At 39.4% G+C, this 27,062-nt stretch overlaps 1 protein-coding gene and 1 long non-coding RNA gene across 2 annotated transcripts in view; one reads left to right on the plus strand and one right to left on the minus strand.

Annotated features, from left to right (window-relative positions):
• Window positions 1–22,050, plus strand: part of LOC132345067 (uncharacterized) — a 36,555-nt gene extending 14,505 nt beyond the window's left edge. Inside the window, exon 3 of the long non-coding RNA XR_009494168.1 lies at window positions 21,906–22,050. This is a non-coding gene — a long non-coding RNA (uncharacterized lncRNA). The remainder of the gene's footprint in view (window positions 1–21,905) is intronic.
• On the minus strand, window positions 1–27,062 carry PON2 (paraoxonase 2). Its single transcript, NM_001013588.1, has 9 exons — window positions 26,964–27,062; window positions 19,620–19,690; window positions 12,435–12,490; window positions 8,068–8,233; window positions 7,398–7,524; window positions 5,241–5,441; window positions 2,085–2,166; window positions 1,237–1,365; window positions 1–627 (listed from the first exon to the last, which is right to left on the minus strand). Exons 1-9 carry the CDS (start codon window positions 27,035–27,037, stop codon window positions 469–471), a joined length of 1,065 nt encoding a protein of 354 aa, NP_001013606.1. The 5' UTR covers window positions 27,038–27,062; the 3' UTR covers window positions 1–468.

The following is a 27,062-nucleotide window of genomic DNA, read 5'->3' on the forward strand; positions in this document are numbered from 1 at the left end:
GGATTTTAGTGAGTCTTTACTGTAACTCCAACTCTTTAATAGTAAACAAAGATGTAAGTATAAGACATCAAAACATGTTATGTATCAGTAGTTCTGAGTCATAGTGGTCACACTGGTGGAGCTGAGGTCACTCACATTTTAAGGAAATATAATCTACCCTGTTTCAGTGGAATTCATGCTCTGGCAGTTGAAAGGCAGACATGAGGCTTATTTTGTGCAGAGTGTATTCACTTAGCTGAAAGCAGCTTTCTTCTCTTACCTTTACTTGGCATTTTTAAAAACTGTTCACTTTCTTTTTATGTTAAAAGTGCTATGTGAACTGAAGGGGTTCTTTCATTGCCAAAATAAATTTACTATGTATGTCACACATTTGGGGGTCAACGTTGCTGGTTAAATTCCCTCAGAATTAGCAATTCATAGAAAATTAGTTGTTGAGATGCTAGCACACCTGCATACCAGAAGGACCATTTAGAGCTCACAGTATAGGGCTCTGTGGTATAAAGTGCCTATGAGCAGCTTCTTGTCATACACAGAGGCCACAGAACTTCCCTGGAGAACAGATCCATTGTTGGCATAAACTGTAGTCACTGTAGGCTTCTCAGATAAAATATTCTGGATGCGGAGAACCTATTCAGGAGATATGAGGGATTAATATAAACCACCATCCACCCATATCACTCAGTCATCAATAATCTTGCACAAAGACACAGTGATTAAGAGGACATGCTGTTGCAAATAGCAGTTAGCAATTTTTTTTAATGTTTAAATTACTTTGTTAAAACCTCAAAGAAAGTACTTTCTTAAGCCATCTAGTGACTGCATGCCAACACCAGATTGAGTGTTATTACAGTAATTGAGCATTAATAGAAAAACTTCCACACTAATGTGCCTACTTTAGCATGAACAAAAGTCGTGTCATGCAGTGAGCTGACAATAAGTCAGGTATTTAAAAAATTGCCAGTATACCACACGAGGAGGGCACATCTTTAGAAAAAAGATCTTTTGACTAGCTTCTGCCATCATTTAATACATCAAAAGATTACCTTTCTAAAAGTATTTGAACAATGTGAAATTCTGCCAATTATTGGCTTAAAGCAATTACGAAGCCAACCGCCACGTATTTATTGTATTATTGGTTTAAAAGGACTAAACGGACCATCCCTGGGACAGTTTATTGTATTATTAGTTCAAAAGGGTTTGAATAATTAAGGTTTAAAAAATAAAACTTATAAAAACCTCTGACGAGGGAGGATTCTTCGGGTCATACACGAAGAGCTTCTGGCCGTTGGGGTGACAGCCTACCAAGACGTCCCCCGAGGAAGGGTCAATAGATAAATTATCCACCAGGGTATCCAACTTGAGTACCTTCCAAACGAAAAAACGTCAGCATCTAAATGTCATGAGAAACCTCGATTAGATAATTTAGGGCTAACCTTTCTTGCCCCTATGCATGTGGGTAAATTATACCCATCTCCTGCTTCCACCCTTTAACACCAATATTGCATAAAATAAATTTAATACACTGGTTTAGAGTCATTTTCATTCTTCCTAGAATTAAGAAAGTTAGGGCAATAATCAATCTCTCTAAAAAATGAACTCCTTTCCCCCTTTAGAAGATGCACAATGATCGGTTAGCTCAAGAAACTCAAATAAGAAATTCTTCATCAATCTAAAATATGTGTTGTCAAGCAGGAAGAAAATAATAATGGTGTGGAACCCAATTTCCACCTTCATCTATTATTGAAAGAACTGACAACTTGCATAAATCTTCATTTCGGAATTCATCTATTAGTCTTTTCAACTGTGAAAATTTCTTACTGGAATTCATCGGGTGCCATCAGTACCTCATGGAGTGGGCTCTAACTCTGATGCAAATAGCCCTCCCAACATACTGCTGCATGAAATCAGTCAGTTCTTGTGACTTTGGGAAACAAGAGACTTGGTCAATTACAGACAGGTAGAAGTGAAAAAAACAGAATAGCAACACTGGCTATTCTGTTTTAAGAGAGGTATTTTTATAATATAGTATGACTATGTAATTTCAAGATTAATGTCAACTTTAGATATAGAAAGAAATATTTTACCTTCAACTGAGTTAAATTCATATTAGGGTGCTTTTCCAAAACATGAATTTCATGAGCCAATATATCAGCAACATAGATGTACCTTTGCAGGAAGGACACACTGGTTAGAGCTCCAAGCCAAGATAAAGCTTCATTAACACAGTGGGAATAATAAGTCTTAATAACCTGCCAAGAAGTTAATCAATGATGGGCCCTCAAGGAAAGCCTGATAAAGGTTAATTTTTATCTAAAAGTAAGCTTTCAAAATCAATTCAGTGCTGCTACAACAGTCATGGAATTGTTAAATTATTTTTCAAAAGATTGGTAAGGAAAAATAATATAGGGTAGCATTTAAAATATCAAGTTTGTGGGGTGGGAGGTGGGAAGAAGGTTCAAGAGGGAGAAAACGTGTATACCTACGGCTGATTGATGTTGATGTATGGCAGAAACCAACACAACATTGTAAAGCAATTATCCTCCAATTAAAAATAAATAAATTTTAAAAATGTATAAAGTCTGTGATATTTGCCACTGAAGGGCAATAAAACAAATAAAAAAAAAAAGCTTTTATATTCCACCATATAATTTGATATTTCAAGGCATCATATACATGTAGAAATATTTGGTATAAAACAGAAGACATATTTATTAACATATTGAGAAATTCAAGCATTAGAGATACATATCTACTCAGAATAATTTGTCTGCCTCTAAGGAGGGTGAGTTAATGGACTGCTTTACCATAATCTTCCTCGATGAATTGACTGTTCCATGGCAACTGTTCTACTGAGCAATTATAATGGGTAAAACCATGAACTCAGTATTGTGACAGATATAAACATGAAGACAACAGCTGTTTTTCCTGAAAAGTTTACAGTGTGTTGTGGTGATCAGATGGCCTGTACACATTAAACAAATAATACAGCATGGTGGTACCATAAGACATATTTTGCGTCTAGGGACTGAAGAAATATCTAACTCCTGAAAAAACAGAAGGGCTTACAAAGAAAGGGGCATCTGCAGTGGACATGGATCGAACGACTGGATTTGAGGATATGAGGACAAAGCATCTTTTAGGCAAAAGAAAACACGTGCGCAAAGACACAGGGGCAAGAATGAAAGAGGCAGGTTTGCAAAACACCGAGCTCCTGTGTAAGGCGTAGTAAAGTATGAAAACAGTAGAAAGGAGAGGTTGGAGCTAGCCTGTTAAAGTCTAGCCCTTTAGCCTGCCTTGATCTGATAAGCAGTTGGGGTCCGCTGAATTTCTGGAGTGTGATGGTCTGTTCTGTGCAGCAATCACTAAGCATGTGGTTTGTGCCTGGCTGGGCTCAGTGTGAGGAGTCAAAGGTGAAGTGGACAGAGGTCCCTCTTCCGGAGGTCTGGGAAGAGCAGTGGGACACAGAAGGACAAAATTGGCAATGGTACAAAAAAAAAAATGGAAGTGGACTGAGAACAAATGGGAAGAAAGTGAGAGTGAGAGCCCGAGCCAAGCAGTGCCAGTGGAAAGGAAGAGGGGCTGAGGAGCCACACACAGAACCCCTGTGCCCTGCTCAACGGCTGGGTAGGAATGGTCAGAGGAGAGGTAGAGCTGCACCCCCTATTGTTATTATTATTTTCAGCGTGAGTGACTGGAAAGTTTGATTCTCATAATTGAAAGATGAGAGTCGGGGAGAAAAACAGACTTGGTGGGAGAGGTAGGATTGGGTCAGTTACAGACAATTTAAAAGACTCTACATCCATTTTCTGTAATCAACAATAAAGAAGAAATTGTCATGAAAATAAAGACATGTAGTTGTCAAGGATGGCAGATTTATTTCATGTTATATGTGTAGTAGTTTAAATTGTTCAATGCGCTAACCTAGTAAAAGGGGAAAATATCCTTTCTGTAAACTAGAGCTGGACATATAAATGAAAGAATTTGGGGGGGTGGATTTGGCACTATAAAAATGAACATTTAAAAGGAGCACTCTTTGAGTGAGTAGTTCTATTTTGAGGAGTTTGTTCTACAGAAACACTTGTACAAATGTGCAGAGGGAAGGGGCTCATAGCTCCAGATTTAGCCAATACCCAGTAGGCATTTGAACCTCAGTCTATATGACTCCAAAATCTGAAGATTTAACCATTATGCTGTCATTCTCCCTTGGGGGGAGGTTCTTCCTTAAAAATATATGGGTAAGTTTCAGTGGTAAAAGAAAAATAAAAAATGTATTTTGTACAGAAAAGAAAATCGTATATATCCATAGAGAATTGGCTAGTTTACAGTCATCCTTATAATGGAATAAAACAATAAAAGCCAATAAAACAATAATATATTTATTTAAAAGAAAAACATCTACCTTATATTTAAATATGTATATATAAATATGAACCCATTTTATAAAAATTTACATTTATAAAATTAAATTCTATGATGATATAGTTGCTGTCATTGTTAGCTTCTAAGTCCTATTTGACTCTTTTTTGCCACCCCATGGACTATAGCCCACCAGGCCCCTCTGTCCATGGGATTTCCCTGGCAAGAATATTGGAGTGGGTTGCCATTTCCTTCTCCAAAGGATCTTCCCAACCCCAGGATCAAACCCATGTCTCTTGCTTGGGAGGCATATTCTTTACCACTGAGCCAATGGGGAAGCCCATAATGATATAGACCAAATTTAAATACTGTATATAAATATATATTTATATATTATATATAAATATATAGTACATATGTTTATATAAAACATTATATATATATATATTTAATAATAAATTATAAGCTCTCCTTTGTGCTCAGTCATGTCCAGCTCTTTGCAACCCCAGACTATAGCCTGCCAGGCTCCTCTGTCCATGAAATTTTTCAGGCAAGAATACTGGAGTGGTTTGCCATTTCCTACTCCAGAGGATCTTCCTGACCCAGAGATCAAGCCTGCATCTCTTGTGTCTCCTGCATTGACAGGTGGGTTCTTTACCACTGTGCCACCTGGGAAGCCCAGTAACCTTGGAAGGCCAATAATATATTACATATACGTATTATAATATTATAGTATTATAGTAATAGTTATCACATATATTTATCATAGACCAAAAATAACAGGTAAGCTATTTCTGCCTTAAAAAAAAAAAAGAGCAAAGTAAAGAATTTCACCCAGCACCACGGCTAAAGAGAAATGAAAATACTTCTATAAGAGCTCATACTTTTTATCAGGTGAAATATTGATCCCATTTGCTGAATCGAATCCTTCTGCTACCACTTTAACTTCATTTGGACTGTAGTAAACAACATTTGTCCAGTGTAAGTTCAAGTATGTTTCCAAATACTTTAAGAAAGGATCAGAGAAATAGTGGTCATTGGTAGCATAGAAATGTTCTGGTCCAACAGCTATGATATCATTCACACTGGAAGAGAAAAATAACATGTGAGAGAAAATGAAAAGCCAGTTGGTCTCCATATTAAAGATTAAGTATCCAGAAGGTTTACACAATATGTGCCTTAAACTTTTGGTAAGAGGTTCCCTAGGAAAAGCTCAGCTAAGATCACATGGGTATAGTCATATGTAACCTACTATAATATCATTTGCAGGAGAACAATTTTGTATGGTACCAAGTAATCTGAAGACAGATCATTTAGCAATTATGGCAGGATTATTATCAAAGAATAAAGAACTTTGTGCCAACAGAGTGTGTTTTTTTTTGACAGCAAGAAATGTAAGGTTTAAGAACACTGTGGAAGGGCACAGCTATCCACAGTACAAGCTTGATGGAGCCTCACGGGCTGGTGAGCTGGCTGGGCTGTCAATAGCATTTACCTAGCTTCCATTTTCTCAGCTGCTGGATTTTCTTGAGTTCCTTTGCTTAGTTATTAGTCAAACTAAGGTTGACTGTTCAATTTCTACCTGACTCGCAAAGCCGACCTGCCGAGAATGAACAGGCACTCAATAAACACTTCCAGATAGACGGATGATGAAATTGCCATAGTGCGGTGCTTCAGGTGAGAGATTTATATGCTGAAAACAATTACATTTTTAAAACCAGTTAGGTAAGGGTGTTATTAAATTTAAATTCCAATTACCCTATGCAAAAATTTCTGAAAGAGCGGCTTTCCCCTTTGTTAAAGAAAAAACAGAGCTACAGGGAAGGTGGGTCCCCTCTTTCTGAAAGAGCTCCCTAAAGCAAAGGCTGCCTGGAGGGCACTTAAGCTCCTATTTCTTAGGAAGTGAATTTTTGGAAGAACTGTTGGCAGAGACACACTTAAGTTCTAGACAGAGAAGTAGACATTAAAAATATTCATCAACCAGCTGTGTTCTTGAAGTAGTGATGCACTTCCAATTCTGTAGGGCCAGGAGCCCATGGCTACCTTGTGAAAACATTTCATGTTAGTTCCATACTAAGCATACAAACTCCATATAAAGCAGGCTACTCTTCCTTGGCAGGACAGGTATTATTATTATTTGTGTGATGAGTCATCTGAAATGGAAGGTGACAGAAGGAACAATGGTGAGGTTTGTCTTCTACTCTCCAGACGGCTCTGAAAAGCAAATCCCCTGTGGGCCAGCATTTCCTCATTTCTCAAGCGAGTCTGCATAGAACACTGACGTCAACTTTCCCTGCTCTGCAAGGAAACTACTGCTGTTTAGTCGCTCAGTCGCGGCTGGCTCTTGCGACCTCATGGGCTGTAGCCTGCCAGGCTCTGTCCGTGGGATTTCCCAGGTGAGAATAGTGGAGTGGGTTGGCATTCCCTTCAGAGGATCTTCCTGACACAGGGATGGAACCAGCGTCTCCTGCATCTCAGGCAAATTCTTTGCCGCTGAGCCACCAGGGAAGCCCATTCTTCAAATTAAGGGACAATTAATCTCTACAGTATAGACTAAAACAGAAAACTCTGAAACCATACAATTCCTGCGTCTTTTATTTAGTAGATTATATGAATATAAATTCAGTTAGTGGTTGTCATGGTAGAAATTCTGAGCAAGTTTTTCTGGGACCTAAAAAAGTCTCATGAACCTGTTATATTTCCCAGTTTGAAAGGATGTGCATTTGCTCTTTCTTGGGGGTTAAAAATCTGTGTACAATTTAATCACTTCAATACTGACTTGAGTTTGGATAATGTAATTTTGCCATGGCTAAAATACTGGTTTCATTCAAAATTTTACATTCATGTAAATATTAATGAAAAGTAAAGTTGCAAGGAAACTATACATACACATATACATATAAATATATGTATTTGTTTATGTGTGTGTGTGTATGTATGTATGTATGTATTTCAACTCTTACAAAAGATGAAAGGACCATGATATGGAATATCTGAAAAAGGCAGCAATAAATCTGAGAATGAACAAAAGGACTAATTACCTTGGAAGAAGCTCATGTTTGATTGTTTTTAGATGCAAAAGAGAATTTTCTTCCTCTTCAAATTTAAAAATTTCTACTGTATTCTTGAATTCTGGGTGGTTTACAACAAAGAGATAAACGGTGTCATCTAAAAAAATGAGAGAACAGAGTTCATTTACAAGATATAACCACAGGACCTCTGGGTAGACACTGACATTTAAATACCACAGGCAAGGAAAGGCTGAATGTATAAGCTGTTAGAGGACCTAACAGATCATTCTTCTTCCCTATCTTTCCCATCACTGTCTGTCTAGTCTTATTTCTGATCATTGGTCTCCTGACCTTTAAGAAAGAGTGTTTCTCACTCCATATACAGAATCCATGGATAATCTGTTTATAGTTTAACTTAGAAATATAGCTCTTTTTCAATGCAATGAAAATAGATATACGAAAAGGTTATGAAATCTAAACATTCTTTCAGGTATAATTAATAACTATTAGAAATTTCAAAATGTAGTATAACTTACTGCCAGCTGAAGAGGGAATGTTGGACTTATTTGTATGAAGGATATAGAAACAATTCATGAGTTAATTGTTCTCTTATACAGATATGATCCAAATCTATTTTCCAGTTATTTGCAAACCATTGTTTTTGTTTTTTTTTTAATGTTGGTAGCTCATCAGTTCTTACCACTGTCTATGAAAGTGCTGATACCATGTGGATTAAATGAAGCCAAATTAAATCCACGGCTGACTCTTAATTCCAGTGCCCTTGGGTTTTCTTCATTTAGATCCATCATTAGTATTCCTCCAGGCTTATCTGGTGCAAAACTGTGGAGGCCTGGACATTTTAGACCCTTTTGAAAACAGAGCAAAAGTTAAATATAAAGGCTTAAGTATTTTTATGGACTAAAGTAGCAACTATACTGTTTGGCTTTCAGCCTTCCACCCCCCAATTATTATTTTCTTATTGTTTCATCTCTGCTTTCTTTGTGTTTCTAGCTTTATGCCAGCACCTTTAGCCAAAGTATCACTTATTTATAGTTGCTGCTGCTGCTGCTGCTAAGTCGCTTCAGTCGTGTCCGACTCTGTGCGACCCCATAGACGGCAGCCCACCAGGCTCCCCCATCCCTGGGAGTCTCCAGGCAAGAACACTGGAGTGGGTTGTCATTTCCTTCTCCAATGCGTGAAAGTGAAGTCACTCAGTTGTGTCTGACTCTAGCCACCCCATGGACTGATATTTCTGAGTTGAGACAGAGATGAGGGGTTTAGTCTCCTCAGAGGGTAACCAGAAGGTTGGTGGACATGAGATAACTCAGAGTTGAGGGAGGGAATAAACTGCTCTCTGACACATATCCATCCTCTCCCCGTTGGAACTTTGTCAGTGCATGGCAGGTACTCAGGCTGTCCTTTCCCCACTGATTCTAAATGTTGCTTTTATCATGTACTAGATCCTTGTTTACATATTGGTCTATTTGGGGACTTGTGCCCTATTTCTGTGCTAATATGCAACTTGTTAATTACTACAGCTTTATTCATTACATATATATTAGTATATACTATATATGTATTTATACATACTATATATTTATCCCACACCACATTGCTTTACCTTTACAAAATAATCTTAAATATATCTGCTCATTTATTTTTATGTATAAATTTCAGAAATCAAGTTGCTATTCAAATGAAATCTTATTAATAGTAGCTGTAGTAGTAGTATTACTGCTACTACATTTCTATTTGGTTTTTCCTAGCGCATGGGAAAGTCATTGAGTTTTATATGTTCGTTTTGAATCCAACCATTTCACTGAACTTCCTATTAGGTCTAAGAGTCTGTCAGTTTAATCTCCTGGACTGTTTAGAAAAACAAGTAATCACGCTTGAAGTTAATGGCAGTTTTGTCCTTTTTCCTACATCGTATTTCTTTTTCTTGTTTTCTTGGGTTATTAAAAACATTAGTAGATTACTGATGGTTACAGCATTTTAGGGCAGTTTCTTCCTTTTCTAAACGTTAATGGGAAGGCAGTGAATGTTTCACCACTAAGAATGATGTTTGCTGTAGGTTTCTGGGAAGTTTCCTTCTACTTCTAGTTTTTTTTTTTTTGAGGGTTTAATCAGGAATGAGAATTGAATTTTATTTAATGCTTGTTCAGCACTCACTGAAATAATTGAGGTCTTTTCTCTTTTAAAATTTTAAAGTCATACTTTATGCAAATTTAAAAGAATATCTTTCCAAGTTTCAACACTTTGCGACCCCATGGACTGCAGCCTACCGTGCTCCTCCATCCATGGGATTTTCCAGGCAAGAGTACTGGAGTGGGGTGCCATTTCCTTCTCCAGAGGATCCTCCCAACCCATGTATCAAACCTGGGTCTTCTGCATTGTTGGCAGATGTTTTACCATCTGAGCCACCAGCGAAGTCCAAAAACCTACCCCCAAACCTTACTTTATGCTTAAATTGTATTTAATACACATTTTCTCCAATTAAAAAATATCTATCAAATAATACAACTTCAAGATCCAGCAAACAGAATAAACTGGATTATGCCATTGTTCCACGGCACTGACAGTTCAGTGGTTAATAATCTCTCTTCTTTATCAACGTACCATAAACAATAGAGTGTCGATGCGCAGGAAGCTCTGCCAGGGATGTAATAACTCTTCATGTGCGCTTAGTTGCCCAGTCATGTCCAAGTCTTTGTGACCCTATAGACTGTAGCCTGCCAGTCTCTTCTGTCCACGGGGATTCTCCAGGCAAGAATACTGGAGTGGGTTGCCACACCCTCTTCCAGAGGATCTTCCCAACCCAGGGAAGGAACCCAGGTCTCCCGCATTGCAGGCGGATTCTTTACCCTCTGAGCCACCAGGGAAGCCCAATAATACTGGAAAGAGTAGCCTAACCCTTCTTCAGGGGATCTTTTCAACCCAGGAATTTAGCCAAGGTCTCCTGCATTGCAGGTAGATTCTACCAGTTGAGCTACCAGGGAAGCCCCAGTAACACTCCATAATTATCTTAATTTAAGATATCATTTAAACCTGTTTTTATCTCTTTTTAAAATTTTATTTCCACTTGTGATAAAATATACATAACATAAAATTTACCATTATCACTATTTTTAAGTGTACAGTTCAGCAGTTTCAAGTACATTTACACTGTCATTTAAATCTCTATTCTATTCTATGTCATCCAAGTCCTCATTAAATGTGGTGTTAGTTTTGAGGTTGCCCCTAATTGTTGAATGGGATGGGTTAATGGGCTACAGTGCTTGGAAGAATAAACAAATGCCATGATGTAGGAGTTATTCATTTAGAAAGGAGCAACATACTAGGAAATATTAGAGACAATGCTGAGTAAATTTTTAAAATCAGTAAAATGAAAGTAAATCATTTTAAATCAGTAAAAAGTCATATAACCAAGGAAGGATAAAAGAAAATCATGCAGAAGAAATTCTGTTGACTTGACTACAAGATCACTGTGACTATATTAGATCTCTCAACTAAAAATGGCTGTCGATTTACATATTTGAAGACCTTGCTTCTCCTAATTCAAATTTATTTTTATGGGTATAAAATCTTGAAATAGATGACTTCTGGATTACCCAAGAACAGCTTCTTTGGGGAAAAAAAAAGGGGGGGGGACAAGCAACTGCTTTCTCCTTTACTCTAGATATTTGTGTCTTTGGTTATGTACAATGCTGATGAGGAATTTCAGCGCTTTTCCCTAAGACTGTAAGCCACATGTGCAAGCACATGCTTCTACACAAACCCAGAGTCCTCCCAGAAACATCATTTTACTCATTGTGAGTAGGTAATTAACTACAATTTTTCTTTTAAAGTTGTAGTTTGAAAATTTAATATAAATATCCAAGCTTCTGCCAAAACTTACAGTATTTCTTTTCTTCCTCCATGGTAAACAAGCAGCTGCTCACAGGCTTTCACATAAGAACCATCAAGAACCCGAAGAGTGCTCTAACCCTCATTCTCATCTAAGCTGCGTTCTCTCACCTTTCTCATAAGTCTGACAGCTATTTTGTTAGTGTCGCTACTGTCTTCTAAGCATCTCCAAGTTTTTCACATCTTTCCCTGAGTCTCAGAGTCTGAAAATAATGGCTGCTGAGAGGGAACAGAATACCTACAGGCTGCCTTCAAAGTTGGATACGTTTTTCTTTATTTAAAAGATATTTATTTATTTGGATGCACTGTATCTTAGTTGCAGCCTGCAAACTCTTAGTTGTGGTACGAGGATCTAGTTCCCGGGATCAAAGCCGGGCCCCCTGCATTGGGAGCAAGGAGTCTTAGCCACTAGACCACCAGGGAAGTCCCGAAGTTGGATTCTTCTACTCAAGAAAAATGGAACCCATGAAGATGCTGAGGTCCATCACGTTGGCCCATTCTAGGGAGGAGAGAGAGGCAGAACTTCCTCTTTGGCCCACACATACGGTTTTCCAATTAGAATGCATATTGGTATAACCTAGCATCACTCTGGCCAATCCATTTGAAAGTCTTTAAAATACATGCCTGAAAAGATTGTTACTTTTCAGGTTATAAAAATTAAGGCAAAAGTGAAGGGTAAACTCAGTCAATGACTTTCCAGTGATGATATAGACCTTTCAGCAGTGAAAAGAAAGAAAAAGCACTGGCTTTTTCTTTGGGAGTTAATATATTGTTCAAAAATAAATAACAGCAAGAATGCTAGCTTTAAATTGAATGTTGAATGGAAAGAAAGGTATATGCTGCATTTAAAATAGCATAATGTATTATCAATGTCCACAGTCATGCTCCAGATATCATTTTTAATAACAAACACAGATTGCACTGGAATATTTTAGTGCAAGGCAGTGGGGACATAAAGAGTAATAAGTCAAGGGGCAAAGACGTTTTCATCCCTATATTTAGAGAAGCGGGAGGTAAATTTCCAAGATCCTGTTTGACCTGTCTTTTGTTTTCAGAATATAATTTTGAAAGTGAGGAACTTTAAAAACAAGTGACTGCTTTGCAGGCCTCATCAAACTTTCTTGTATTTCTTCCACTGAGACGGAGAAGGAAGATACTCACCACACTAAAGAAAGCCAGACCGTTGGGAAGTATGTCAATATCTTCAGCGCCGGCTTCTGTTAAGTTCAAGAAATAGATAGATGTCATGTTCAAATTCTGTGATTTGTTAGGTAGAGCTTTGTTTACTTTATCAGTGTCTGTATCTTTCAGCACGGTTCTGATTTTTTCTTCCAAGGAACCACTCGCTTTAATAAACGTCAGTCCAAATCTTTTCCTGCAGTGAACTTCTGACTTCAAATGTTAGATATTTTATGTTTATTCAAATCAAAGTCAAGTAATCACTACATTTCTAGCTATGAGACCAAAAAAGTTGACATCTGCCTACTCTTATGATAAACAGCCAGATGTCTATACAAAAGTAATTGCCATCAGGGGACTATTACTTTCAGAATGAAGGACTCATCATCATTTAACCATGCAAATATCTTGTCCCTTTCTCGGCTCATTCAGTCTGAAGCAAGCACAGACATTTCTCTCATTACCAGAGATAAAACACCTGGGATTATATAGTCCCTCTTTAAAAAACAATGTCTGTTCGATCTCATAAGCAAAGAGCTTTCTGTTTAATCTTTAAATTTAGGTTTTAGATTAAAAAAAAAAAAACTGGCAAAAGAAAATTAATGAAAAATACCATGCACCTAAAGCCAGTTGAAGCTTCAACGCAGTCTCTGAGACAGACTACAATTACTATTGATTGTTTATTGATTGTCTGCAGTACACTCCACACAGCACAGCAAATAATTAGACATAAGACCTTCCCAGTGGTCTCACTGTGTAAATTCCATGGACAGATAATAGACCCAAACACAGAAAAGAAGAAAAATGGCTTAGATTAAGGCAAATCATGACGCATTCTTTGAGTCCACAAAATTCAGTCTTCCCCTTTAAGCCCTCTCCAGAGTATGTCTCCAAGACTATTTCTAGGTTGTCAAAAACAAACAGCACCTATCCAGCTATTTGGGTTTTGCTTCCTGAGTTTGCATTTAGCTGCACTGCCTCTAGTGTTGCTTGTTCCATCACAGTGGAGAAAAGCAAAAAAAAAGAAAAAGTCAAGAACTTCACTTCATAAAGATGACCCATATGCTTATTGTCTCAGAAAGTGGAGAGCTATGTCTAAGCACAGTGTGCTGGAGGAGTTCTTAACCTTGGGTCTGTGGAGCCACAAATGGGTTTTAAAGACTCTATGAGCCCTCTGAAATTCTGCAATGCAAAATGTCCTGTACATGTACAGCTATCTTCTGTGAAAAAGGTTCTATGCTTTCAGCAGATTCAAAACTGGGTCTGTGATAACCACCAAAATTTCCATGGTGCTTCTCAACTGGTAAAGAGCAAAGACCAAGGAACCCTTTACCACATATACACACAAAAACACAAACATAGGAACACACATGTGCACACAGAATTCTAGCCCAAGTGCTGCTTTCTAGATCCATTTTGTAGGAGCTCAATTAATTAAAATTTGTTGTTCTTGAAAAATTATTTAAGACAATTTCAATGTGTACATGCCTACACACATAGCAAAGAAAAGATACGTACAAAAAAAACTAACCATGTTTTTTTGGGTGGTGGGATTTTGGGTTGAGTGATTTTCCTTTTACTCTTTAAACTTTTCTTTGTTTTAAAAATTTCTACAAAACATATTCTTTCAATAATCAAGAAGAGAGCAGCGTTTTTAAAAGATATGTTCACTTCGACCCATTGCAACTTCTGTTTCATCCTGTTGCCTAATTTCAAGGGGGAAAAGTCATATCTGTAGCTTCTTTAGAATATTTTCCAGATCTACTCCCCCATCTTCCCTTCTGTAGCCAATACAACAGTAGGCCTTTATCATCTCATAACACCCTTTCAGTATGATTATTGTAAAAGTAGTCAAAGCTGGAGATGTTTTTCCTCCTCTGATTCAATAACAGAAACAGTAGTAGCATTGGTAGTAACAGTTATAACTATCAACATATATTGTGTTCACCAAGTACCAGGCTCCTTATAAGTACTTTACACATGTTAATTCATATAATTTTCCTAACTCTAAGAAGTGATAATATTATCTCTTATTTTAGAGTAGAGAATATTGAGCCTTTGAAAGGTTAAGATCACAAACTGGGAAGCTGGGATTCAAGACTTTTGTTCTCACTTAAAAGTACATAGAAACAAATACAACCTAGCATTTAATGAAATTTCTCTGTCAGAACCATTCCTTGATTCCTTTTTGAGAACACTTGACTTTGTAAATCCAGCTGTGGTCGATTCTATACATTGGCTTTTTCCTTAAAATGTTTTCTTCCATGCCTTTCACCAAGATCTTTATCAATTCATATGTTGTACTTTTCTTTCAAACCTCTTTCAAACCATCTTTCTCTAGAAAGTCTTGTAACTTAGCACATCTGATTTTGATCCCTTCTTATTTTTTTAGCAATTCTCTGTGTCAGAGATGGCTAACCCCTCCCCAGGATCCATACTTCCCTTATTCCTGTTCAGCTACTGGTACATGGCAACATGTGTGTGCTTGCTCGTTCGAATTGGACCCTATGTGACCCCAGGGATTGTAGCCTGCCAGGCTCCTCTGTCCGTGGGATTTCCCAGGCAAGGATACTGGAGTAGGTTACCATTCCCTTCTCCAGGGGATCTTCCTGACCAAGGAATCAAACCCAATTCTCCTGCATTACAGGCAGATATTTTACCGATTGAGCCATCAGAGAAGTCTCTCTTGCTGATAAAGGTGGCTGTTTGTCTGAGTTCAGGTTAATGAGACATTAAAGTACAAGGTGTATGCAATACTGGGTAAAATAGAGTAAAAATGTCTAGGTAAATTTTCTTTCTACCCCTTCTTGCTGGGAAATGGCAACAACTGGAGTTCTAGTCTTGGACCAAGATGATACGTTGAAGATAGCTGTGTTGCTTCATCAGCCTTTGTCTCAGAATGACCACATGAAATACAGTCATCTAATAACGCTAGGCCATTTGCTTGTCTTTGGACTGTCACATAAAAGAAAATCAATTTCTTTCTTCTGTAAGTTACTTACTGTAACTTTATAATAGCTGATCAGCCCTTCATACCCAACAGAGTATCCAAAATGTAATGTAGCCTATTATTTTCCACTTTTTTTGTTTATTAATCAGATATATGTGTTAATGACTCTGGGAGAAGATACTATATTGAAAAAAAATTGCTAAAGTAATTTAACCTCTCTGAGCCTTAGATCCTTATCTGTTATAGAAAGAAAAACAAAAAATATATCCGTATCTCACACAGTGAGATTTTCTGCTTCCCTTTTCATAGGTAAATTGCAAAGTACTTGATGATAAGAGCTACAAACTTTAATGCTTAAAAAACAAAAAAATCTCTCAAGCAGCAGTTATAAAAACCTTGACTACCAAGTGTATAAAATGATTTATTAACTCGAGAAATAATCCATTCAAAATTTTTAGTACAGGACTCTGAATGCCAGCATTTTCAAAGACATTTTAAAATGTTTTAAACTTCAAATAGAATTCAATAGCTCTTTAAGCATATTTTTTATTATTTAGATATAGATATTATGCCAAATCTTAGTTTCTGTTAGATACACTAGAAAGGAATAAAGAAACAAAAAATGGAATAAGTAGTGACCTTACTTTCTGACCTCCCTGAAGGCACATATCCTGTATGATGTGTGGTGGTGATTGCTGTCATGTCTGACTCTTTTGTGACCTTATCGGCTGTAGCCCACCAAGCTCCTCTGTCCGTGGATTTCCCAGGCAAGAATACTGGAGTGGGTTGCCATTTCCTTCTCCAGCGGCAGTGGTTATTTATTTATTAAAACAGACATGAGATGATATGATATGTATAAAGCACCTAAGAGCTTATTTCCAGTCATGATGAATGTAGCCTTGATGTGTGTAAGTGTGTGTTGTGTGCGTATCTTGATGTGGATGGGGAGGGGTGGGGCAGGGGATATGGTCGTACCTCCTGGAGGTAGTAGCTGGCCTCAAGTGCGTGGCTGCTACTGTTCCCAAAGTGGAAACTAAAAAACAGAACCCCTGTATTCCTGCTGCCTACCATGAGAAGTTGCTTTTGCCCATATGGGAAAGTATACCCTACTAATCCTTTGTAGTCAAAGACCAATGAATAAGCAACCATTGTTAAAAACATATCACCACAAGCTATTATTAACCATTATGCATCCCTGACATAGCACTCAACAAATGTTCACATAGTGTATGCTAACCAGAGAGCAAAAGTAAAGAAGAAAGGGAAAAAAAAGAAAAATACAATTCTAATTAGATCTAAAAATGTATCCCAAATGTGCTTCTAATCATTCAACGTCTTCGCTCCACTGCCTTTTGAAGTGCCTCAGAGACATTAAATGCTTCACAAGAGGGGCCACAGGTGACATATTTCCTCATTCTTCCCAACTGCAGACAGCAGCTCGCACACATCACGACATAAAGGTCACAAACACAGTCGGACGCCTGTTCAGAATACAAATGTTGTTGGACTTGTTTTTCTCCGAGGAGCTCTCTGTCCCAGTGAGCTGCAGCAGCAATGCACTTGGCAGTCTGTCCTGTAGTGTCATCTGCCCTGAGACTTGAATCCACAGAAGGTGGGCTTCACAGATGCAAGGCTATTTAATAATTTTACAATTATTAACTCGGTAGCAAAAGTAACCTCCAGGATCGCTAACTCAACCTCCCAACCTGAACAGGTCTCTCTCAGCTGCCATCTGGCTTCTGCTGAGTGACCAGTTCCAAAGAGCTCTTCCTGCTTGCAGCCAGAAAGAAGGATGCATTTGCTGAGTTTCTCAGGACTTCAGACAACCTGAATTTTAGGACAGTCTGCATTATCCAGTATAGGCCTTTTCAATCCAACAGTTGGGTATTTGACACCGAGTTTGTATCTTCCTGCTCAGTGTTTGGGCAAAAAACAAAAAGGGGAAACCCCAGGAGAAAGACGTCAAGGAGTCTAGTGAAGGGAGACAGGACTAGGAAAAAATACAGAAGTAGCAATGGGAAAAGGAGACAAGAGCACAGAGGAAACAGATGTATAGAGAAGGAGAGGGGGCAGAACCAGAAAGAAACTCTCAAGTAGAAAAGGCTGCTCTGAGAACTAACAGGTTCCATGAATTGGCTTCCTGGTGGTTCAGCAGTAAAGAATCTGTCTGCAATGCAAGAGACAAGAGTTCGATCCCTGGGTCGGGGAGATTCCCAGAGGAAAACATGGCAACCCACTCCAGTATTCTTGCCTGGAGAATCCCACGGACAGAGAAGCCAGGTGAGAGCCTGAGGTCCATTGGGTCTCAAAGAGTTGGACACGACTAAAATGATTGAGCATGGCATGGCATGAAATTGAGGCCTTCTTTGTATGATCCAGAAAAGTTCCACTACTTTGACAGAAGTGCATTATGAATCCTGTCTGGAGTGAATGTGGTTGTAAATATGAGGTCCTGAGTTTATTCGTGTTCCAACTCGAGGGCAATTTAGCAAACACTTATCAACACTTTAAATATATGTGCTAACTGAACAATAATCTCACTATTGAAAACTATCCTTCATGTAAAAAAGATGCAAGAGCTATATACATGATGATGTTCACTGATTTGCTTGTAGTTGCAAAAAACCGCAACCATTCCAATGTGCATTAAGGAACTGGTTAAATCATAATGGTACATGCAAATATTAAAAAGAATGAGGTAGGTCTATTACAAGTGCTAATGTGGAAATCTCTTCATGTTCAGAATGAAGCAAGTTGCAGAATACAATTTTATACTAAGAGGTCATTTGTGAAAAAAGAGATATAAATGTATATGCATATATTTGTTTGGATTTGCACTGGAAATACCAGAAAGGATAAAATAGAAACTCTGTGTCTGAGGTTATTTTTGTGGGAGATGGAAATTTTTTAAAAATTTAATCATTTACTTTTTATTGAAGTATAGTTGGTTTACAGTGTTGTGTTAGTTTTATGTATATAGCATAGTGATTCAGTTGTATGTGCATATATATATTCTTTTCCATTACAGGTTATTACAAAATGCTGAGTATAGTTCCCTGTGCTACACAATACACGACCTTGTTGTTGTCGTTCAGTCGCTAAGTTGTATCTGATTCTCTGCACCCCCATGGATTGCAGCACACCAGGGTTCCCTGTGCTTCACTTATTGCTTATCTATTTTATATATGGTAGTGTGTATATATTAATCCCAAACTCCTAATTTATCCCAACCTCCCCTTTTCCCTTTGATAACCAAAAGTTTGTTTTCTATGTCTGGGGATCTATTTCTTTTTTAAAAAATAAAAAATTTATTTATTCATTCTTTCTTTACTTTTGGTTGTGCTAGGTCTTCACTGCTGTGCACAAGCCTTTTATAGTTGCGGTGAGCGGGGCGGACTCCTGTGGTGCCCAGGCTTCTCATTGTGGTGGCTTCTTTTGTTATGGCGCGTGGACTCTAGGCACGCAGGCTTCAGTAGCTGTAGCTCAGGAGCTTTAGAACGTGGTCTCAGTACTTGTGGCACACCAGCTTAGCTGCTCTGTGGCATGTGGAATCTTTCTGGACCAGAGATCGAACCCGTATACACTGCATTGGCAGGTGGCTTATTATCCACTGTACCACCATGGAAGTCCCTGTCTCTGGATCTGTTTCTGTTTTACACATAAGTTTATTTGTGTAATTTTTTAGATTCCACATATAAGTGGTATCATATGATATTTGTCTTTGTCTGGCTTACTTCACTTAGTATGATAATCTCTCTTCCACCCATGTTGCTGCAAATGGCATTTTTCATTCTTTTTTATAGCTGAGTAATATTTGTGGGAAGTGGAGATTTTGTTAGGAGATTTTTATTTTCTATAACTTCTCTTCCTTCTGGCTTACTTTCACCAACTCACTCCTGGGCTAATGTTACATAGAATTCAGTTGCCACACATGACAAAGAATGCAGACCTGACAAAAATGGTTCAGCAAAGTCACGAAACAAGCAAGAAATCTAACAACACACATAGGGTTGAACAAATCATTAATAAATCACAGTGAGAGTAAGAGAGAAGAAATACAGGGTACATGAGATCAAAAGAGATGAAAAGGTTTTGCTGATCTAATGTGATTTTTCCTCTGATAAACAGTAATTATGTGCCAAAATACTCTTAGTGAATTTTTTAGTGTTAGTGGCCAAACAATGTGAGCTGTGTAACAAGCATTTTCTCAGACTCACCGATTCCTTTAATCAGGTGGCAATTAGGAAGGTCTACAGATTCCACTTCTCTGGAGGCTTTAAGTCGATTCCTGTTTAAAAAAGAAAAAAATCTATCTGTTTATATATCCCTGATTTGTAGCAGAAAGGGTTTAAAGAGGCTTACAGCAATACAAAAAAAAAAAAAAAACACAGCACAAATCTAAAACGGATAAAGGAGAAGATGGAAAACAAGGGTAGGAACATAAAATAGCACCAGAACCGAAGTTAAAATAAAAATGCATATCACAGAGTTCTCTCTGTGAACATGGGCCATAAATTGGGCCACTGTGCTCTTCCCTCAGGATGTGACCATTTCATGTGGCAGATTTTCACATGGAAGTACTGTCTCTCATACCATTTACATAAACTGATTTTCTAACTATACCCAGAAAAAGAACTGTGCATTTCAGCTTCTATGATTTTGTTCATGTCATTTCCCTTTTAAAATTTAAATGTGTCTAGCTGAAGTCTATTTATAAAATAAAACCTTCCTTATGAAAAAAAAAAAAAATGAAGCCAATAATCCAGCAAATACAGCTCGCAATGCACGTTCCTATGCAAATATAAACATGACACCAAGTCCCACTTCTCATAGCTCTTTTGTTGTGGGAAGAGCCTCAGATGTAGAACCAGAAGACCCAGGGGAGCTGATAACTGCTCAGACCCTCTGCAGAATGACACAGTGACTGAAAGCAGGCCGAGAGAAAATGGCACTGTTCAGAGCCTGGCTCACAGGAGATGCCACGTAAATACTTATTAAGAGGTTGAGGAGCACCAACTACTCTAGCAAAACTACTTGCTGTTGTCATTTTGTAAAAACAGAAGTGAAGATCTAACGAGAAAATGTTGAACTTCGATAAAGCATCTTCACTCTAGCTTCCCGCCCTGGAGCAGCAGCCCGCCAAGCAAGGTGGACAAGCACATCTGGGCTCTGCTGCTTGAAGGCTTCCCCTCTTCTCACCGCCTCACCTTCTTTGTGTTCTCTACGTACACAAATAGCGACAATCGTGCTGACGGAGCAGTCTGCATTTTTCAAAGTGGTTCACGCATACTGCACTTCTAAGAGCCAGAATGACCGTGTGTCACCTGTCTCTCTTCCATTCATACCCTTGCCTCTTCGGACTTCTAGACGCTGAATATGGGGAAGGCTACTGTTTTCTCGGCAAAATGGAAGAAACCTCAGCCTGGATAACTCAAAATTACCAAAACGGAGTGGCAACTATGTATCTTGGCAGTTCACAAATACGTGTATATATATAATATGAAAGTTTCTAATTAAAATGTTAATCACTATGTATTTGGAATCATATAACTAAAATAGTAGTAAATTTCTTAAAACAACATAGCGATAAAGCAATGAAATAAAAAGAAATGAATAAAATAAATATATAAAATATATGGGCATAATAGAAAATTAAAAATAAAATAACCAACAAAAATTTTAAATTAAGCAGTTAAAAAAAAAAAGATCTCAAATCTATGAGCCCCAGGAGTGACTTAAAGGGAAAACAAGTATTTTTTTAAATTAATTTTTATTGCAAAACAAGTATATTTAGCCTAACATAAGCAGTAGCAGTTAATACTGGTGATGAGGATGCTGCTGCTGATACTCATGGGTGATAAAAGGTAATCAGTAATAAGAAGGGCTAACATGTATCGAAAGTGCTAGTAGTGAAAGAGGTAGATCATGTTTCTGTCATAGCCATAAGCCTGCATGACCTCTGGCAGGTCAGTTTAGGTCTATAGGCCTTATGTGGGGTCTCAGTTCCACAACCAGGGATCGGACCCACATTCCCTGCATTGCAAGGCAAATTCTTAATCACTGGACCGCCGGGGAAGTCCCAACATCAGGGTTCTTAATTTCATGGAGTCCATGGGTAAAATTCAGGGGTCTATGAACTCAGATGGGGGGAAAAACACATCTTTAGTTAAACCTCCGACTGAAAGTGAGCGTTTCTTCTGATGATGAGTATAGGCAACAACCACTGAGCTTTCTACTGGTAGTACCTGTGACTGTCACTAACAGAAACTGCAGACGTTGTGTCATAACATTTCAGTTGGAGATATCTCAAAATACCATTTATACTCATCTCGGCTTCACAGTACCTACTGTTAGGTACTCAACGACCTCTAGATATATTTAAGGCTTAATATATCCTACATTAGATTTTTCAAATAGTTTGACAGTAGAATTTAAGTAAGTTAGTATTAACTTAGTATTTAAGATGGCTTTGTAATCCTGTGTATTTTATTTTATGCATTTAGAAACATGATGCTGAGAAGAAGTCAAGGCTTCACCAGACTGCCAAAGGGATCTGCAGCACAAAAATCTAAGAACCTCTGCTCCAACATCATCATCACAGGTGACAGTTATTGAGCATTTACTATGTGTCTGACATTGTCCTAGCATTTTGCAAGAATTAACTCATTGATTTTTTTACAGCCCCTATATGGAGCATAAAATATGATTACCCCCATCCTACAGATTAGGACACTGAGGCACAGAAAGGTGAATAAAAAGCCAACCAGTCAGGTAAATAGTGGAAAATTCAGGCTATCTGGCTATAAGGCATGAACCCTTAACCAACAGTCATTAGCATGAAAGGACTCTCTATTTCTTTCACTCAGGAAAGGGCATTACCTTCCAAGTGGAATGAGACGGGGGTGGTTAGTGATTATCTTGCTTCATTTTGTGGTAACAGTAAAGATGCACCAGGTTGGTGTGTCAACAGGGGACACAGTCTTCTTACCAGGTTTGTCCCTTATCACGCTGCCTTTGAATTTACAAACCACTGGTGGGGCTTTATCTTTTAAGTGCAGACTTAAATTCAAACAGGGGCTTTATCTTTCACATACAGACTTGTAAAACCCCTTGGAATTTACTCCCTCATCCCCTGTAATGCTCTTACTTAACTCAGAGTTTGTGCTCAGGCTTGTAAAGCTGAGGAAAATTTGCTCCAATGGCAGACAAGAGAGGAGGCTGCAGGGAACCGGGGCAAACTGTATCTGGAATCAGAAGACCTGGCTTGGGGTACAGGTTTGGCACTGACTATTGAACTACCTAGTTAGCTTCTCCAAACTTCAGTTTTATCAGATATACTATAGGAAATATATAATATAAAGACAGATATGAAGACTGGGAGAAGGCAGGAAGGTCAAAGGCCTTTGTTTCTAAATGTCAGTAAATGTTTGTTTTAGTTTAATGCAAAGAACTGCTGACACTTTCAACACAAAGACTAGCACACAGGGCTTCCCTGGTGACTCAGTGGTAAAGAACCCGCCAGCCAATGCAGGAGACATGGGTTGGATCCCTGATCCAGGAAGTTCCCACATGTTGTGGGGCAAAACTTGCACCACAACTACTGAGCCTGTGCTCGAAAGGCCAGGAACTGTAACAACTGAGCCCACGTCCTACAACTTATTGAAGCCCACACACCTAGAGCGCATGCTCTGCATTAAGAGAAGTAACCACAATGAAAAGCCTGTGCACCGCAACTAGAGAGTAGCCCCCACTCCCTGCAACTAGAGGAAAACCCGTGGAGCAATGAAGACCCAGCACAGCCATTTAAGACCAGCACACGGTAGTCACACAATAAATAAGGAGGATGATGGCTAAAAAACAGGCTGCCCCTTCAGAAGTGTTCATTGGATGGCTTCTTGGTGGACTTGTCATAAAAGATGTCAGGCAACAAGCCGAAAGTTCAGGTGCTTATTTCTGGATTTCCTGCTCAGGCACAGGTCTCTTATGCACTTAAGTCTTATGATTCATTCAAGGCTGTGTACTTTGGAATAGGGAGCACAGGCCTGGAGACATTTGTGTATTTCTGTTTTCCCCTTTATTGTTCAACTAGGGCGGAGAAGGCAATGGCAACCCACTCCAGTACTCTTGCCTGGAAAATCCCATGGATGGAGGAGCCTGGTAGGCTGCAGTCCATGGGGTCACTAAGAGTCAGACACGACTGAGCGACTTCACTTTGACTTTTCACTTTTATGCATTGGAGAAGGAAATGGCAACCCACTCCAGTGTTCTTGCCTGGAACATCCCAGGGATGGGGGAGCCTGTTGGGCTGCCGTCTATGGGGTTGCACAGAGTTGGACACGGCTGAAGCGACTTAGCAGCAGCAGCAGGGAGGAGTGGAAAAGTTGGGTATGATATGCCATCCTCCCCTGGGAACGTTAGCCAGTTACAGTTCAGAAGGAAATAGACAACTCTGATTCCATTTATCTATTCATGACACACTTATACTAAAATATTATTCATTGCTTATCTGAAATCCAAGTTGAAATTTAAGTGGGCACCTTGGGGGAGAGAAATAAACTTGAGTGCCAAAGTACCATCTCTGAAAATAGAATAATGAAATAGAAGGCACCGGATGAGAGCAAAAAAACAAACCGAAAATCTGTTTCTTGAAGAGCCTTTCTTTTTGTGGAGGTGGGAACATGCTGCTTTTCAAAATACTCTAAGGGACTGAAAGGAGAAATGCTATGCGTTTAAGCACTCCACCAAACTTCGTAAACAGTAGGTACTTGATTCTGCACTTATAGGGTTGCCAGATAAAATGTGAGATGCTCAGTTAAATTTGAATTTCAGATAGATAATGAATACTATTTTAGTATAATTACATCCCAAATATTGCATGGGGTATGTTTATACTAAAAAAAAGATTTGTTGTTTATCTGACATTCCAGTTTGACTAGGTGTCTTGCATTTTTCTTTGCTAGATCTGTCCATCCATCATTCCCCTTACCTTCTCACATCAGCCAATATGAGGCTTCAGTTGTCCAATGAGGTTACAACCCTGTGACGTCACTGCTAAATAAAGTTTATTATAGTCAAGCCTTTATAAAGAAGAGACACATTAAATTTTAAATGACCCATCAGGTACAGTCTGTAAAAATAAGATTTATCTACTTTTTCTTAGGTTTGCAACCATATTTATCATTCAGTTCAGTTCAGTTCAGTTCAGTTGCTCAGTCGTGTCCGACTCTTTGCGACCCCATGAATCGCAGCATGCCAGGCCTCCCTGTCCATCACCAACTCCCACAGTTCACTCAAACTCACATCCATTGAGTCGGTGATGCCATCCAGCCATCTCATCCTCTGTTGTCCCCTTCTCCTCCTGCCCCCAATCCCTCTCAGCATCAGAGTCTTTTCCAGTGAGTCAACTCTTCGCATGAGGTAGCCAAAGTACTGGAGTTTCAGCTTTAGCACCATTCCTTCCAAAGAACACCCAGGACCAATTCAAAGGGACTTAAATTTAAAGCCTTATGATTATTAAGAAGAAAAAATTATAAACTAAGAAAACTTCAATTAATAGAAACACTGGTGGTTTGAACTATAGGGATAACCTAATAAGCTTGTGAATTTTAATGGTCTTGTCTTTGAAACTGGGAGCTGGATAGATCATACAAAATCATCCAACTCAATAACCTTCTGCAGAACAGGACAGTCATTTATATAACATGAAAATTAAGCTCAGTGTGTCCATTTCTTACCAGTGAACGTTCCTCCTCCGACTCTGACCCTTCCTGTCGCACAGACACTGTTCTCCTGGTGTTTCTCTAGAGCAGATGAAGCTACAGCCAAGCCAGTTGAGCTGGAAACTATAGCATCACCTTTGACCTACCCCTCATCCCTGAGGCTTCCAGAGTTTGGGCCAGACACTGCAATACTTTAACTAGTTTCTCCAGGTCTTTTTACTCTCCATTCTGGTACTTGTCAACTCTAACTTCATATGAGAATTATCAGGAGAATTTTTAAAAATAAAAAGTACTCATGCCTGGGCCCCACTCAGAGCAACAGGATTGGAACTGCTGGGGGTGCAGTCCAGACAGCAGGCCTCCTGAAGATCCTAAGGCACAGCCAGGATTGAGAATCACTGCTCTACTCCAATCCAGCCTCCAGGTCGGCTCTACACAGTCCAGCTGATTATGCTTAGAAAGTTTAAACAGGTTCCTGTTTAAAAAATAAAGCACACACAGCAAACACCGACAGTTCCCTTTTGCCCATCAAAGCAGGCCCCAATTTCTCAGCATACCTTTAATAAGCATCTCCAGACCTATCCTTCACCTATCCCTACTGTTATCATCCCTTAACTTTAAGCTCCCCTCAGATCCAAACTTCCCCACATCAGCTCCTTTGTTCATGCTCCAGCCTCCATCTGGGACTGCCTCCTTCCTCCCCACTTGGGTTTCACCCATCCTTCCAGGACAATGTCAAATGTCTCTTCCTCCTGAGCTTCAACTTCAGGAGTTGTCATTTTTCCTCCTTAAGCCTATAGAGGTTGGTTTGTACCTGTCCTGAACATCCTGATCGTCCCTGTAGCTCAGATGGTAAAGAATCTGCTGCAATGCAGGACACCTGGCTTCGATCCCTGGGTCAGGAAGATCTTCTGGAGAAGGGAACGGCAATCCACTCCAGTATTCTTGCCTGGAGAATCCCATGGATAGGGGAGCCTAGCAGGCTACAGTTCATGGGGTTGCAAAGAGTCGCACACGAGCCTAACAATGCTACACTGAACATCCTAGTTTATCCGTCTGTCTTATTTCTCTCTTCCCTTTAATAGGGTAAGAACGGTGCCTTGCTCTATTACAGGAGCCTAAGAGAGCACAGCATACAGAACAGATGCTCAGCATTTCTGGAATTCTTTCGCGTGAGGCTTATATAATTTGAATTGATAATTTGGAGACTGTGACATCTGCCTGCAGCGTTTTTTTTAATAATAAGTAAAATGTGAGAAGGACTAGGCGTGTCCTGTTTGGCATTCTGGCTTCACGGTTCCTGGACGAGGAGATAAATAAGGAAGTGATGTAAGAACAGTAGCTGAATATTTCAAGTATTTTTGATCTACCGCGCCAAGATTAGAGAGCGGAAGAAGCTTCTCCAACGCGGCAGGGGAGGGATGGAGAACAACTTTGTTAGAGACAGAGGCTGGTTTGGGCACCAAAGAGAAGCAGGATCCGTGACCTGAAATAAATCTTTATAATTAAAGTTTCAGTGCATGAGTAATAGTGTTGTTTTCAAGTTAAAGCACGAGGTTTGCCCTTGAGTAAATTGCACGGCACTAGCACAGCTCGTCAACCTAGGTAGCAAAGAACTTTGTGAGCAGCAAAAGCTTGTAAACTCTCCAGGAAGTCTCGCGATCCAGCCCAAACTGTGTGGGGTTTTGCGAGCGGCTGGGGGTGGGGTGGTGGCGCTCGGCGGGCCGGGGAGCAGAGCCGGCAGAGAGCGTCCCCGGCCCCGGGCCCCAGCACGAGGGTCCCCGCGCCCCCGCAGCCCCGGCATCCCGACCCTGCGGACCAGGGAGGGCCCCCAGCCCCTACCTGAGCGCCAGGAGCCTCTCGCCCAGCAGCGCCAGCGCGATCCCCAGCAAGCTCAGCGCCAGCAGCCGCCCCATGGCTCGGGAGCCGCGCAGCCTCGCT

Source organism: Bos taurus, chromosome 4 (assembly GCF_002263795.3).
Source record: "Bos taurus isolate L1 Dominette 01449 registration number 42190680 breed Hereford chromosome 4, ARS-UCD2.0, whole genome shotgun sequence".
In the NCBI taxonomy this organism is placed as follows: domain Eukaryota; kingdom Metazoa; phylum Chordata; class Mammalia; order Artiodactyla; family Bovidae; genus Bos; species Bos taurus.

Bases quoted from the DNA above. Each gene is read 5' to 3' on its own strand.
- PON2 (NM_001013588.1), bottom strand. From the start codon at position 27,037: ATGGGGCGGCTGCTGGCGCTGAGCTTGCTGGGGATCGCGCTGGCGCTG. The intron at 19,691-26,963 runs GTAGGGGCTGGG...TTTTTTAAACAG, and splicing joins GAGAGGCTCCTGGCGCTCAG to GAATCGACTTAAAGCCTCCA. The intron at 1,366-2,084 runs GTAAAATATTTC...TTCGTTTGGAAG, and splicing joins TGAATTTAACTCAGTTGAAG to GTACTCAAGTTGGATACCCT.